The sequence below is a fragment of the Platichthys flesus genome, chromosome 11, assembly GCF_949316205.1.
Source record: "Platichthys flesus chromosome 11, fPlaFle2.1, whole genome shotgun sequence".
Lineage (NCBI taxonomy): Eukaryota > Metazoa > Chordata > Actinopteri > Pleuronectiformes > Pleuronectidae > Platichthys > Platichthys flesus.
This window is the reverse complement of record NC_084955.1, coordinates 10,403,271-10,417,410: the sequence shown is the minus strand read 5'-3', so window position 1 is coordinate 10,417,410 and position 14,140 is coordinate 10,403,271. Positions and strand designations below refer to the sequence as shown.

Sequence of the window (14,140 nt, the reverse complement as noted above, 5' to 3'; positions counted from 1 at the left end):
AACCAGCATTTATCGGGCTTCAGAATAAAAGCCCAAGCTACTGTGGAACGTAAAGTTTGAAAAATTAAAAAGCATTTACAAAACGTACAAATTAGGAGATGATCCAATAACCTAATTTACATTGCCCCCTTTTAAACAAATGCGACTTGTTTTACAAGTTGAAAATGAAATATTGTGGGCAAACATTTGTAAATAGTTAAAAATGGCAAACGATAAGAAATCATTTGAAGATTGGGGCATTAGAGCAGAAATACAGAAATATTTTTTTGTTTTTGCAAAATAGTAAAAATCAAGATAAAATAAAACTATTGGAGATTAATACAATTGACGCTTATATCAGAAATAGGAGAAAGCACCCAAAAAAATGTGTCAAAGAGATATGGAGTAATAACAATTACTTAAAAATAATATATAATTTATAATAACTCTGCAGAGACATAATTATCAGTCTTATCTTTAGTGAGTTTTTTGTTATATTTAAGAAAATATAAAGCAATTCAATGCTTCACTTCCGGTGTGTTCGCCCTGCGCACCTGTGACTTGACGCAGCTCGCGCTCCTGAGGGGTGTGTCCCAGCAGATTTAAATCCCCTGCACATGCGCACTGGCTTATCCGTGCTGCTGCCTGCGCCATATTGGCTGAGTTACATGGGGAGTGGAGTTGGACAAGCTGCCCGAAATTAAAGACCTACAAGCAGTGTCCGGACATGAAGCACCTCTAGGGTAACAAGTAAAGCAACGCGGCGGTAGGACTCCTCTCTTTTCTCGGGTGCTCAGCGCTTAATTTGCCGTACAGCTCGCCTTTCAAACCCCGCGAAGAGGCTCTCCGGCCAACTCGAGTCTGATGGATCCCAGGACCGCTTGGATCCAGCCGGAGCAGAAGGGACCTGCCAACTCCCTGTGGATGCACATTTGGGAAACCTCTCAGGGATTTGGAGGCAACTCCGACCTCGACAACCACCTCCACCACCAGCGCAACTTCGCGGCGCAGAATTCAAACTCCGCGGACTTGAACGGCGAGTATTGCAAAAATGTAGCCCCGCTACCGCCGGCGGTTGTGCTCGGGAAACTGCCGAAGCGAGGCGACGGCAGCAGCAGCAGCAGGGGAAGCGTCCGGAGGAAGTGCTCGCTGTCGCCCTCCTCCTCCTCGCTGGACTCGGAGGCCGAGAGCTCGTCGCCCTCCGGCTCCTCTCTGCGGATCGACAATTTGAACGTGGCGGAGGAGGCCAGCCGGTTCCTGCACTACGGCGAGCACGAGTTGAACGAGAACAATCTCCGGCGGCAGTGTCCCCCTCCGCCTTTCAACACCGCTCAGCAGCAGCACCACTGTCGCAGCATGCAACAGCCGGGCGGCCACACCCCCGCCGGCATGAAGAATCAGCATGGGAACAAGCACCACCACCAGGCGCATCCATCCGGCCGCAGGAGGCACCTGAACCGGGCCAACACTTTCCACGGCATCAACCCGCTGCTGTGCTACGGACACTACGTAGACTCGTCCTGCAGCCTGTGGAAAACCAGGCGCTACAGCCCGGGCGTTAACGGGTAAGGACTTGAGGTCGATTCCTTCCAGTCACGGGCCGGTTCACAACATGAGTTGTCGGGACCTAATTGGTACTTGGTAGGATTCCACCAGGTCCCAAGCCACAATGAGAAGTGGGGAATAAATGCACAAATATGCCTTTTTATAAATGCACATATAAAAAGTTGTGGTCCCTCCAACAAAACTGTGGCTTTATTTGACCTAATTTATTTCCTTGGACTTGACGTTTAGTATTTTATAAAGTACCTCAGATCAAGAACTTGATGCATAAACACATTTTTACATGCCCCCCCCCCCCCTTCTAGTTTTGTGTAGGCCCCATCCTTGTATTTGCTACCTGAATTCCCAATTGAAGTGTGCTCACACCTTGTATCAATCCATGATCCCACATGTCTCGTGTTTCCTCCTTACAGTCTACATGAAGAGATCATGGACTTCTTCAACTTCATGTCTCCGCGACCAGAGGAGGAGGCCATGAGAAGAGATGTCGTGAACAGGATAGAAAAGGTCATCAAGGACTTGTGGCCCACAGCGCGGGTGAGTAACTGGAGGTTTCATCTTATGCCTGTGCAGAGGTTTGGAGAGGGTACCACATGCCCTGTAGGGGGGCTGCACTACTCCACTTGCACCAAGTTGCACTTGCACCAAATTCAGCTGGTATATGCAGTTTTTTTGAGTAAAATCACTAAAAAGTTAAATCTACTCCCTCCTTCTGCCAGGAGAGGTGCAAGGTCATCGTCTAGACATTCAAATAAAGATGAAATTGACCCGTTCACTCAGGTGTCATGTCTCCATTACTGAGCCACAGGCTCATTTCTGAGCCACAGCCGAAATAAACCTGCGTTTTCTGCAGATTAATTTGATGTGGGAGTGAATGGTGACTGTATCCATTCCCATTGTAAACAATATAGACCGATGTTAATTTGTGTTAGTGGGTTTTTTGACCAGTGGAAAAGGGGCTATACTCTTTGGGAGACTCACAGCTGTCCGTTTTTAGATGAACCGTACCACCATGCTTATTTCCTGAGACCATACCGTTCTGCACCTCTTATCCCAGTTCATTATCATCTTTACAACATGTGCCTTATAATCATGCATCAAGTACTTAACTCAAACCCTCCGCTGTCAAATCTGGACATGGCTGAAGTTAATGTTTGCAGCTTCATATGAACCTTACTTCTAACTTCTTAGTGCAAAAGATTCCTTTTTTTAATACATTTTTTTAAAGAAGATAAAGGTTTGCAAATATGATTTTTAGAGGAATGATGCAGAAACGTGTGATTCCATATTTAGAATCTTAAATAGGCTGTTTACTGCTGCAGGTCATCTTTGTATGTTATAAGGTCAGAGAGATGATGATGATGATGATTCAGCTCTAGTGACGTGAGGCCAAGGTAAGTGGTTGTGTTTATAATGGCCAGCTTTATGTTGAGATACATAATCTGTTTTAATGATACGTTCGCTCAGCTTTATAGATATGTGGCAGACAGAATGTGTATTACCACCTCTCTAACGCACTGTCAACCATAGACTGTCCATGAATGTCCTTTTGGATTGTTTCAGTCGAATAAAGATGCATAAATTATTAACCGTTTGTTAGTATTATCAATATTTTCACAATATTAGTGATTTAATATAACAATTGAGTATTAAATACTTTTTATACAGGTACGAGAAATCCATACTTCCCCGCTCCTTATTTTTGGCAAATGTAACATCCCACCTGAGATGATACCAAGTCACTCAGTGTATAGGGCCTTAAAGATGTCTGGAATACCAAACCAAATTATTACAAACTGCTGTTTGCGACAAGTTAATGCATCGTCATTCTCATTCTGATCTCATCCATCTTTTTGTAAGAGACATGAACATGTTGAGGAACGGACTCTAGAGCGCTGGTCTGTAAGGGTTAGCCTAGCACGTAGCCTGGCTCGCTTCCCCCGCTTCGGTTTCTTCTGCCTACGCCTAAACTTTGGAGGTTGCCAATGACCTCACGGGTATCCATTCCTGACCACAGACATTGAGAATAGTTTTTGGAAAAAGACAATCTTCTCCCTGATCGTCTCATTTGCTGTTGCAGGTCATGAAGACGTGGCAATATTAAAATAATACATGACCAGTTAAAATGTCCTTGTAGGGGCTTTAAAGTGATAGTTCACCCAGAAAAGAAAATGCACTCTTTATCTTCTCACCCCTATGCCAATGGAGGACTGGGTGATGTGTTTGAGTCCACAAAACACTTTTTGAGTTTCAGTTGTAAACTTTGTTAGAGCACAATCCAACTACAACTGAAACCAGTTGTGAGTCCTCCTTCAGACCTAATAAAACAGAAAAACCATAATATGCCTCCACACTGCTCGTGTGGTGTCATCCAAGTGTTCGAAGGACCCAATATTCATATTGGACTTGAAACTGTCATTTACATTGTGTTTTAAGAGCAAATATCCACGGCTATCTTCTGACGAGGTGCATTCAAGGACCGTTGGAAAATGCTAATGTACGCTAGCTTAGCAGCTTGTGGTGGACTTTTAGGCTAAAAACGTGGTGGAAATGACTTAGAATCAAGTCAAATTTGAATGACGAGGCTTGCCGATACTTGGATGACTCCACACAATGGAGCCATTTCTTTTTTTTATTACGTTTGAAGATGGGTCCATGTCTTCAACTGTTTGCCCCTGAAACTCAAAGTGCTTTGTGGACTTCACAAAGCACTTGTGTTCTGATACTGGTAGCCAAAATGGATACCGTTTGTCTTCTTCCCAAAATGGGTCATCTAATAAGAGTCCGGCAAATCGGCAAAGGCTTGACGATCGGAAACATTTGAACCCAGCATGACTCACACATTTTAAATTAAGCTCCTTTTTATTGTTTTTTTCCCCATTTGCTTGGATCATTATGTAACATTTGACTTCAATACATTGTTTTATTTCTAATATCGACTTTGTTTATTGCTCAGTATTTCAATGTTATTATGTCATGCAGCCATAGCCAGTGTGTCTGGAGGTTTACTGCACTTGCGTATATTGTTTTGTCCATGCCATAGGCAGTCAACAGCACTGCTTTACTCTACATGTCCAAACACAGTTGGCCGGATATGATCATTATTCATGTCACTTGCGTTCCCAAAGTAGCATTAGGGAAATTATTTTCCATTTTGTGTTGCCAGCAGAATGTTAGTGTACTTCATAATAAATAATTTTTTTTTATAAACATTTTGAAATAGTTCTGGCCATAGAAGTCCCCCAGGGCCTCAATGTGGATATGATTTACTTTCTTTTTTCTAAAGGCTATTTAGTCTCACTCTTCTAAACTGTAGAGGTACAAATACTAGATGTTTTTGCAGTGGAGTGCACACACACCATGTTCTGCAGAGATCAGTGTCTGGTTTGACCTAATTTCTAACTTTTCAACAACCCATTCACGCTTCTTCAAACTGATCGACATTGGCAGAGTGCATTTTCTGTTAATATTTTCCCCATGTTGTACCTCCTGTAGCTGTCTGCAGGATTTAATCTGTTTTATTATTTTTGACAACCATTTATTTAAGTTTGTGAAGCCCTTTTAGCCGAACATACTGAAGCTGCTGGCAAGAGAGCTTGACGTGCAGTGCATTAATCACAAGTTACCTATGTTTTTAAACAAATATCAATTTAATGCTGTAAATGTGCTTTTGTTTATAACACAGACTTGGTTAGCACAAAAGCTTCACTCAACCTAATTACTACATATATTCTTCCCCTGACAATACAGTAAAACACATTTTAATTAATTCCATAGGTGACTTGGTTTTGGGCAAGTGAATGAAGACAGACATGCACAAATATCACAAGGCAATTACACAAAAACACAAGAGTTGTTGAGTTGTCGTTCGGGCTAAGAGTGTAAGAGTGAAATACCGTTTCTTTTAAAAACTCAAATACTGAGCAAAACCGACCTGTTTTACTCAGCCAACCCTCTCACTAGATTAAGATTAAGGTGCATTTATTTGTCCCAAACACATGCACAGACATGCAAAGAAACACTCATGCAGGTAGGGAAATTTAACCTCTGCTTTTGACCCATCTGGTGCAGGACACACAGAGCAGTGAGCGACCATGTACGGCGCTCGGGGAGCAGATGTAGGGGGAGTAAGGTGCCTTGCTCAGGGGCACTAGACAGGGTAGGGAGACTCTTGGATTTTTGGACAGATCAATCCAGGTTCGTCTTTTGTTGTCTCTCCGTGGAGTCGAACCAGAGACGAACCAGAGACCTTCTCTGCCCATAGTCCAAGTTTCTGCCACAAGCTGCAATGACATTTCATCAATTCAGAGCAATGAATCAAACTGTTAAATGGTTTCATAAAATGTGTTGCATCTTAAACCAGACCTGTGTTGATTTCTCTTGTATCCTGCAGGTGGAGATTTTTGGCAGCTTCAGCACAGGGCTTTATCTTCCCACAAGGTAACAGGATTGTTTTTTCCCTGCATGGTCTGACCTCACATGATCTTATTTTAAAATGACGATCTGCTAGTTTTAAGAGTTGTAGAGCTAGGTTTGTTCTGGTTATGTTTACTTTAGTCAGAGGTTCAGTAACAGTGTTCTATGAAGCAGCTTTAGAAATAGTTTCAGTCAAGCAGCAATTACAGCAATTTTAGAACAGGGAAATGAGCAAGAAAACAGCTGTTTAGACCATATGTGGTTTCAGCTTCACACTAGTGTATTCACTTATTACTCACACATTAATTTGAGCCACGTCTCATGATCACTACGTTAATCTTATGAGTTAGGGCTGGGTCTTTAAAACGAGAAGAACTGATTTCCCTCCTTTTTTATATCGATTTATCAAGTGTATTTTTCATAAATGGTTGAGAAGAATTTATGCTTTAAGAGTTGATCTAGAACACTTTGTACAATTGAAGCGAAATGAATGCCGTGTCAGTCCAGTTATATTCACCAATCTTCTCTTTTTTATTCTGTTCTTCGACATTCTTAATGTCAAGTTGTCACTTTGAGCTCACACACCCTCTCCTGCTCAGAGTCTACAAAAATAGGATTGTCCATATTTCAAGAAGTCTACATTTGTTTTTCTTTGATAGAGCAGGGCTTAATGTTGTGTTTTTGGTGACCTGCACATCACCATGCACTTTGAATGCTTGGTGGAACTATATTGAGTTTTGAGTGTCAAGTACTTTGTTCTTTTGTTCTCAGCGACATTGACCTGGTTGTGTTTGGAAAGTGGGATCATCTTCCGCTGCAGGAACTGGAACAAGCTCTGAAGAAACACAATGTGTCCGGCCCATATCCCATCAAGGTCCTTGACAAAGCTACGGTAAGTCACTATCTTAAAATGCAATGTCATTGTAGTTTTGGTTGGGGCCTGTTTAAAGTTTGCATTAGCTAAATATTAAAAACTGTGGCTAAACACCTTTTGTCAATCATTTCAACCATAGACTGTTTACAAAGATGGACAACATGACAACTCTCCAAAAGTGAAGGCAGAGCATCTCAATTGCCACGTGTTGGCTGACTGCAGTATAGGTTCTAACTCCTGCCTCCATGTTAATGGATAGGCCAGAAATTCTTTTTCTTAAAGATTGTTTCTGTCACTGTAGGTCGTTGTCGCACTGTAATGTATTTTATATTATTAAAACGGGGTGAAACATCATGATTGAAAGCTGTGACTAAGTCTCAATTGGTCGAGCACAATTATTGGTTGGCCCATGCTTGCGCAGCTCCATCTCCCGATCGTTAGAGTTCAGCCTCACGCTCCAACTGTGCAAGATGAGTATTCATATCTGGATAGTGGGGGCAAGAGGTCACATGTCGTCCATCTTTATCTATAGTCTATGATGTTATCACAAATCATGAGATGTCTGTTGAAATATTTGTGAATTGATCACAACCTGACTATCTGTCCCCAGGTGCCAATCATCAAGCTCACTGACCATGAGACAGAGGTGAAAGTGGACATCAGCTTCAATGTAGAAACCGCTGTGAAAGCAGCACAGTTCATCAAAAGCTACCTGAAGGTAATTCATTTATGCTTGACAATCTCAACACAAGTAGTGGCATTGTATTTTGGTTTGTACCTCATGTATGTGTCTGCTTTGTCTTGTAGAAGTACACTGTTCTGCCACCGCTGATCTTCGTCTTGAAGCAGTTCCTACTGCAGAGGGATCTGAATGAAGTCTTCACTGGAGGCATCAGCTCATACAGCCTTATCCTAATGGCCATCAGCTTCCTGCAGGTACATTTGCTCAGTTTGCATCCTTAACCTAAGAGTAAGCTTGGTAGTGTGAAAGCACATTCAAATTTTATTATTTTCAGTCTATTCAAAACACTAACAATTGTGTAATCACCCTCGTTCGAGTTTTCATAGATATTCTTAATTTCTCAAATGCGTAATTCCAAAGGGTTATTCTAGTGCAATTTAACGTAAAACTCTGTGTAAACTAATAAACAAAATATTGCTTGATATTAGTTATATATATTTCCTTCTGTGTTGTGTGTCAAGAAACCATTTCAAACTGGCTGGGTAATGATTTCTCCTTGTTGATCAGTTACATCCTAGGATCGACACGCGTCGTGCCAACATCAACCTGGGCATCCTGCTTATAGAGTTCTTTGAGCTGTACGGCCGTGATTTCAACTACATCAAAACCGGCATCAGGGTGAAGACAGGAGGGGCCTACCTGTCCAAGGAGGAAATGCTGAAAGCCATGGGTACTGGAAACAGGCCGTCCATGCTCTGCATAGAAGATCCAATACAGCCAGGTCAGACTGGGGTCTGAAAGGATGAATAAATGCACTCTGATCTGATATATTCAACTGTTCATATACAGATGGAGGAGGAGGAAATTACAGATAAAGCTAAAATAGCTAATGGACAAACAAATGACTGGGCAAACAATAAGAAGCAAATGTCTCCCTTACCTTTTAATCAGTTAAGGTATAGTTTTAAGGTGTAAAATTTGTTTTCGTCCTTTTATATTTGCGCATAAAAAAAACTAATTGGAAATGCTGAAAATGTAATTAATATAAAAAACGTACATACATGAGATTGCAATGTTCCCTGGACTCAAGTTGGTCCAAAATTTTCCTCCAAGTAACATTAACAGCTAATGGTTAACAAGTATTTAAACCTAGTTTAAAGGTTAGTTAGTTAGTTTTGTTGATTTTGTTGGAATCTTTTTCACAGCATTGGAGTTTTATTATTTAAATTTACTACTTTTATAGTATTATTTTTTTTCTTCACAGGAAACGATGTTGGCAGGAGTTCCTATGGCGTCCTTCAGGTGAAGCAGGTGTTTGACTTTGCCTACATGGTGCTGAGTCATGGAGTTTCTCCTCTAGCTCGTGCTTACCCCAACAAGGAGTATGACAGGTTTGATTATTTTATTTTTAATTCATAGGTCTTGTTTTTACACTAGTTTTGTGTTTATCCTGATGTTATTGAGGGCTTTACCTCTCTGTGTTGCAGCACTTTAGGACGCATTATCAAAGTCAGCCCAGAGGTGTTGGTCTACAGGGAGTGGACGATCAAGAAGTGGGGAGCTAAGCAGTACGCCAAGTTGGAAAACCATGGTAAGCCTTAAACAAACATGTGTTTGTCTTATTTCTTAAAAATTTGGACGAGACTAAAATAAAATGCATTGTTATGATCTTGTGACAAACGAATCAACTTTTGTCTCACCACTAGCATTCTCTTCGATCCTAGATATAGAGACCTGTGAGCAGGACCTTGCCAGGCTTATGCTAGTTTCTTTGGAGGATCAGAGGGACAGTTCCTCCCCCCTCAGCGCTGACTCCCCCTCACCCTCTCCAGTCTTCCTCCCCAGCCCTCTGCACCATTCGTCTTCATCCTCCGCATGCTCCCTCTCCTCCTCCTCCGGAAGTGACATAGTAAGGCCAAAGGATATTTTCATTCAAACATTTACTAAATCAGTGCTTTATGATTAGTGGGGACATAGTCTGGAGCCCCTACCTTGTGTTTCCCTGCAATTAATAACATCGTCAGAACAACATGATGCAACTATAAATCCCCCAGCCACAACTGGTCTGTTGTTCAACTTGGTTTGAGCAGTTCTGTTCATATGTGACTGTTTCCAGGAATCTGATTCACCCCCATGCAGCAATGCTGCTATCCAACTCCACCCTCTCACCCTACCCTCACTCCATCCAGTAATCCAGATGACTACTGACCTGAGGGCCACACACCCAGCAGGCTTTATCAACGCCACGCCCCAGGTTGGTTTATTATTTATTTATTTCACTGCGGCGGTAGAGCAAAACCTTATTATGAGTTTGCCAGTATTATCGAGTGACATTGGTCTCTCAGAACCATATTGGTGAGCATCAGTGTTGCAAACTCTGCTGGAGTGAAGAAATCACCACCACAATGTTCTTCTGAACAGATGTGTTACAAACGCATGCAAAAGTTTTTATTTGTATTTTGAAATACGCTAAACTTCTCAGCAGTTCCTTCATAGCAGTATCGGCCTCAAAAAATCAATGCATGTCTGGTTCGACTCACAGGTGAACAAGCAATAAGAACAATGCTGCTTGGGATTTCAGCCTAAAATAATCAGTGAGATGATGTGTGTGTAATGCCGACATGCTAATCCCTTTTGCTTTAATAATAACAAAAGGTTACTCGTAGCTAAATTTACAATACACATTATTACAGTTCTTATTTTTCTCCAGGTCCAGATGTCCCTCCCTGAAAGTCTAACCATCCCTACGCTCTCCGATTGCCAGTTCTACCATGAGAATCTGCCTTCGATCAGCGTTGTGCACCGACACGCGTCACAAGCTGCACAGGTCTCCCAGCACATCAACTCCACAAGCCCTCTCCCCAGCCCGCTCCACCAGCCTCAGTTCGGAGGGCATCAGAGCCATACTCACACATTGAGATCCAATTCCCAAAGCTCCATCGAGCCGCACAAATTCAGCTTCAAGCACAACCAAGGCGGAAGCCTGCAGAGCCAAAACCACTCTCAAGGCAACTTCACCCTCCAGCAGCGGTTTGTTCCCCAGGGTCACAACACGACACCGTGCTTCAGGAACCAGCAGCACTATAACAGAAACACCTGGCGGCGCAGGAAGAGGGAAGATCTCCCTGCTCTCAACCAAAGTAGATGAAAGACTTAGAAGGTGCAGGATGTGACATTGCTCTCATTAGGCCTTTCTCAGCCCATCATGAATCTTTGAGTTGAGAAGCCATGAATGATTCAAAATGCCTATTTTGATGTTTTCAGCGGCTCTCAAAACTGCACCAACCTCATGCTGGAATTCCCAAGTTGAAGCGAGTTTTACCCATGATGTTAAACGACCGATCTATGTTCACACCGACTGATGCTACAGGGCTATTTCAGGTGAAGGCTGACTGTAAAACTCTTACCTGTGGTCACTTTGGTCTGATGGTAGTCAGAGCCCTTCCACTAAATTTGATGCACACCAGCACAGATGTTTTGAACAAGGAATTACGGTTTCCCAGACATTCTCCATGCAACCTGAACATCTCGTGCCATAGTACTGAACTGGTTCGTCAAACCCCATCTCTCCCTCACTATCGAAGGTTTTGCTACTTTTCGACGGATTATTCGGGCTCATTTCGTCCCCTGAGTGGAACTCCCTATTAGCACGCTCTCGATTCAGAGCTCTTACGGCTTTGACTATCATCTGTGAATTGTACTCTGGACTGAAGCGAAGCACTACCTTTCTACCTATGCAGCGCAACGCTGACTTGATGTTTTTCGGTGTGACGGCACAAAACCGGACCTTGTCTCAAGTGCTTAAACTGTGATGACTTGTTTGAATGTACTAAGTGTTTCTTTTTTGTGTGTGTTGGTCATAATCTTATGTTCTTGTTTTTGTCACAAAGGGATTTTTTTGTTCACGATGGCACTACAATGTTTTTGTACTGTAAACATTGCCACCTTATTTTAAGTTTATTTGCATTAATGTGCAATAATGATTCTCTTTTTATTTAATTTATTTCACATTTTAGTTTTATTTTAGGGGCTTTCCCCCACTTTACATTGTTTATTTTGATTCTAGACTACATCGATCTGTGCAATAGATGGAATTAAGGGCCTTGAAGGAATGTGTGAATGTGTGAGTGAGTGTACAGCTTTCTAGCAGAAGGGGGAGCTGTGGTATAACATGAGAAATGTGCCAAAAATCCCATGATGCCAACATTTTATTCATGTTTAATTTACGATTGCATTATTATCACTTGAACTTTAGACAACTGCCTGTCCAAATGTTTTCCCACCATCATTTCTCATTTTAAACATCACTTTTCATTGTGGATGCATTTCCTCTTGAATAGACTGTGCTGAGGAAATGCACCTTCAGCAGTGTTCACTCATGCCATTTTTAAATTTGTTTTCAACAACAGTTGGTGCTACTTATTACCAGCAAAATGCTTGTTTTCTGCCTTATAGCTCCTTTTGATTCTGCCTTTGTAAAAATGACCAAATTTGCCCTTTCCCCCCTGGCTGTAGTGACGGCTTTCTATCCTCGACTCTACATGCACTGTCAGGGTTTATTTGGCTTTACTTTTTACATGCAGCTTCTAGGTGAATGCTCCAGGAGCAGATTCTGCAGTCAGTGATTGCTATCATTAGCATCATGTCACATCTTGTCTTTTTTTAAATTCCAAACCGGTTGTGTGTAAGGTCCTTACATGTCGGGGTTTAGTCTCCGTATTTAAAGTCTATCTTTAAAAACAAGGTTTCAAAGCTACTTAATTTACACAGCGATCCGTACAAGGACTTGAGCTCGGGATGTCACAGATTCACCGTTAACCACAGTTTTGGTGGAGCCATTAACAAAATCCAAACTTTGAAGTCATGTTGTTCAAAAGTCTGAATATTAGTATTATAACACCCTGGGAACCAAACTTATTGATTTGACATGATAGTTGCGGGCAATATGCCCTTAGTATTTCAGTGTGGCTTTTCAACAAGCCGCCTTAAAGGGTAAATCGATGGGTGGTTGAATCTCTTGCCACAAACCAAATCCCCAGCTCATATCTGTGTAACTAAGAATCTGTCATTGACTGACATATATAGATGTATACCTTGTTTTTTTTATGTAAGTTTTTCTATTTTTTTAATAAACATTTTAAACTCCATTTCCTGTTTAAGTGTTTGATTTGTTATATTTTTCCGAAACATATATATAACATGTAGGAACACTGTATTACTGTTTTGCCATCTTAATCGGGCTTATACAGTGCTACATTTGGTGAAAGACAAATGAACAGTGCTACTGTTAACAAGTCTATATGCTTATATTGATGATGTGGTTTCCTGTTGGCTGTCTCTCGCAACCTTGTTGACTGCTCACTCACCCTAAAGCCAAACACTGGGTCCTTGAATAGCAGTAGGTAACCTGCATTTCTCTCACAAGCTCAAAGTCAGTCATGTTCAATATACAGATGCACACTGAGCATGTTCGCTCATCTGGTGTGATTCCTCCTGCTTTCTCATGGGGGCGGTGTCGGATCATTGTTTTTACTTAACTGCATCTAATCCATTACCTTTCCTACTGACGGCAGGGTGCACGCAAGTGGAACCTGACCCAGGAGAAAACTTAAAGAAAATCTCTCCTGACGGTTTAATCGCTGTCATTTTGTTCCCTAGTTAAACTGAAGGAAAAAGGCTGTTCTCCTTGCTGAGACCCCTTTTAGCCTCTCCTGACTCAAACGAGCTGACTAAGGGCGAAAGGAAACTATCCTGCCTCTGTGTCCCCTCCACTACTGGCTCTGATTTCATTGATGATTAAATAGCAGTGATACTTTGGCACAGGCTTTATTTCATAATATTGTTAAAAGCTGGCTCTGTGTTCCTGAGGGATGTTTTAACCAGATTAGACGAGCTGGGCAGCATTGATCCTGTATTGAAAATGTGCAGACACACAAGCAAACACACACACACTCGTCTCCATGATTTCAGAGGACATTACATTGATTTCCTTGAGAATATTTCTAACCTTAACCTTAGTTACTACTTGCCTAACTCTAACCTTACTCTAAACCTTAACCTAACCGTAAAACATGACTTGTTTTTGTCCCCATAAGGAAGACAATTCCACATCATGTGACTGGAAACAGATTTAGGTCCCCACAAGACTAGTTATAATGGCACTACACACACAGCCAATTTATATTTTAATGTCTTCCTATATCCGTACAAAGGAGATTTCAGTAGACTTCATTTTTGTATTCAGACTAACAGAAGATTGTATTCTGTACGAGCTCCACCCTTGGTGATGATCAGCAAATAGCAGACAGTGTAAGTGAGTCTCGTTTATGTGCACATGATCTACATGCACAAACACTTCCTGTACTGTTGGATGAGAGGAAAGCACTGACAGTGGGGCGTCTTATGATCTCCCACAATTCATCCAATTTAAAAGTATGTTGGATTTTCTTTCTTTATGTGACTCACAGCACAGAACTTTATGGAATCACAAGCTAATGAAGGATATTCACTTTCTATTGGAAAGCCATGATCGAATCAAATAGTATCTAACACTGGAAGAACTAAGTGCGGACATGAGAGAGGCCTCAAACTGTGAAATAAAATAAAATAAATGTATACCTGATATA

At 41.7% G+C, this 14,140-nt stretch overlaps 1 protein-coding gene across 1 annotated transcript; it reads left to right on the top strand.

Annotated features, from left to right (window-relative positions):
• Positions 1–625: 625 nt before the first annotated feature.
• On the top strand, positions 626–12,661 carry LOC133965513 (terminal nucleotidyltransferase 4A-like). The gene is made up of 12 exons (XM_062400106.1): positions 626–1,544; positions 1,956–2,079; positions 5,936–5,982; positions 6,730–6,850; positions 7,443–7,550; positions 7,640–7,768; positions 8,082–8,295; positions 8,779–8,905; positions 9,002–9,105; positions 9,239–9,423; positions 9,631–9,768; positions 10,225–12,661. Exons 1-12 carry the CDS (start codon positions 844–846, stop codon positions 10,660–10,662), a joined length of 2,436 nt encoding a protein of 811 aa, XP_062256090.1. The 5' UTR covers positions 626–843; the 3' UTR covers positions 10,663–12,661.
• Positions 12,662–14,140: the final 1,479 nt, after the last annotated feature.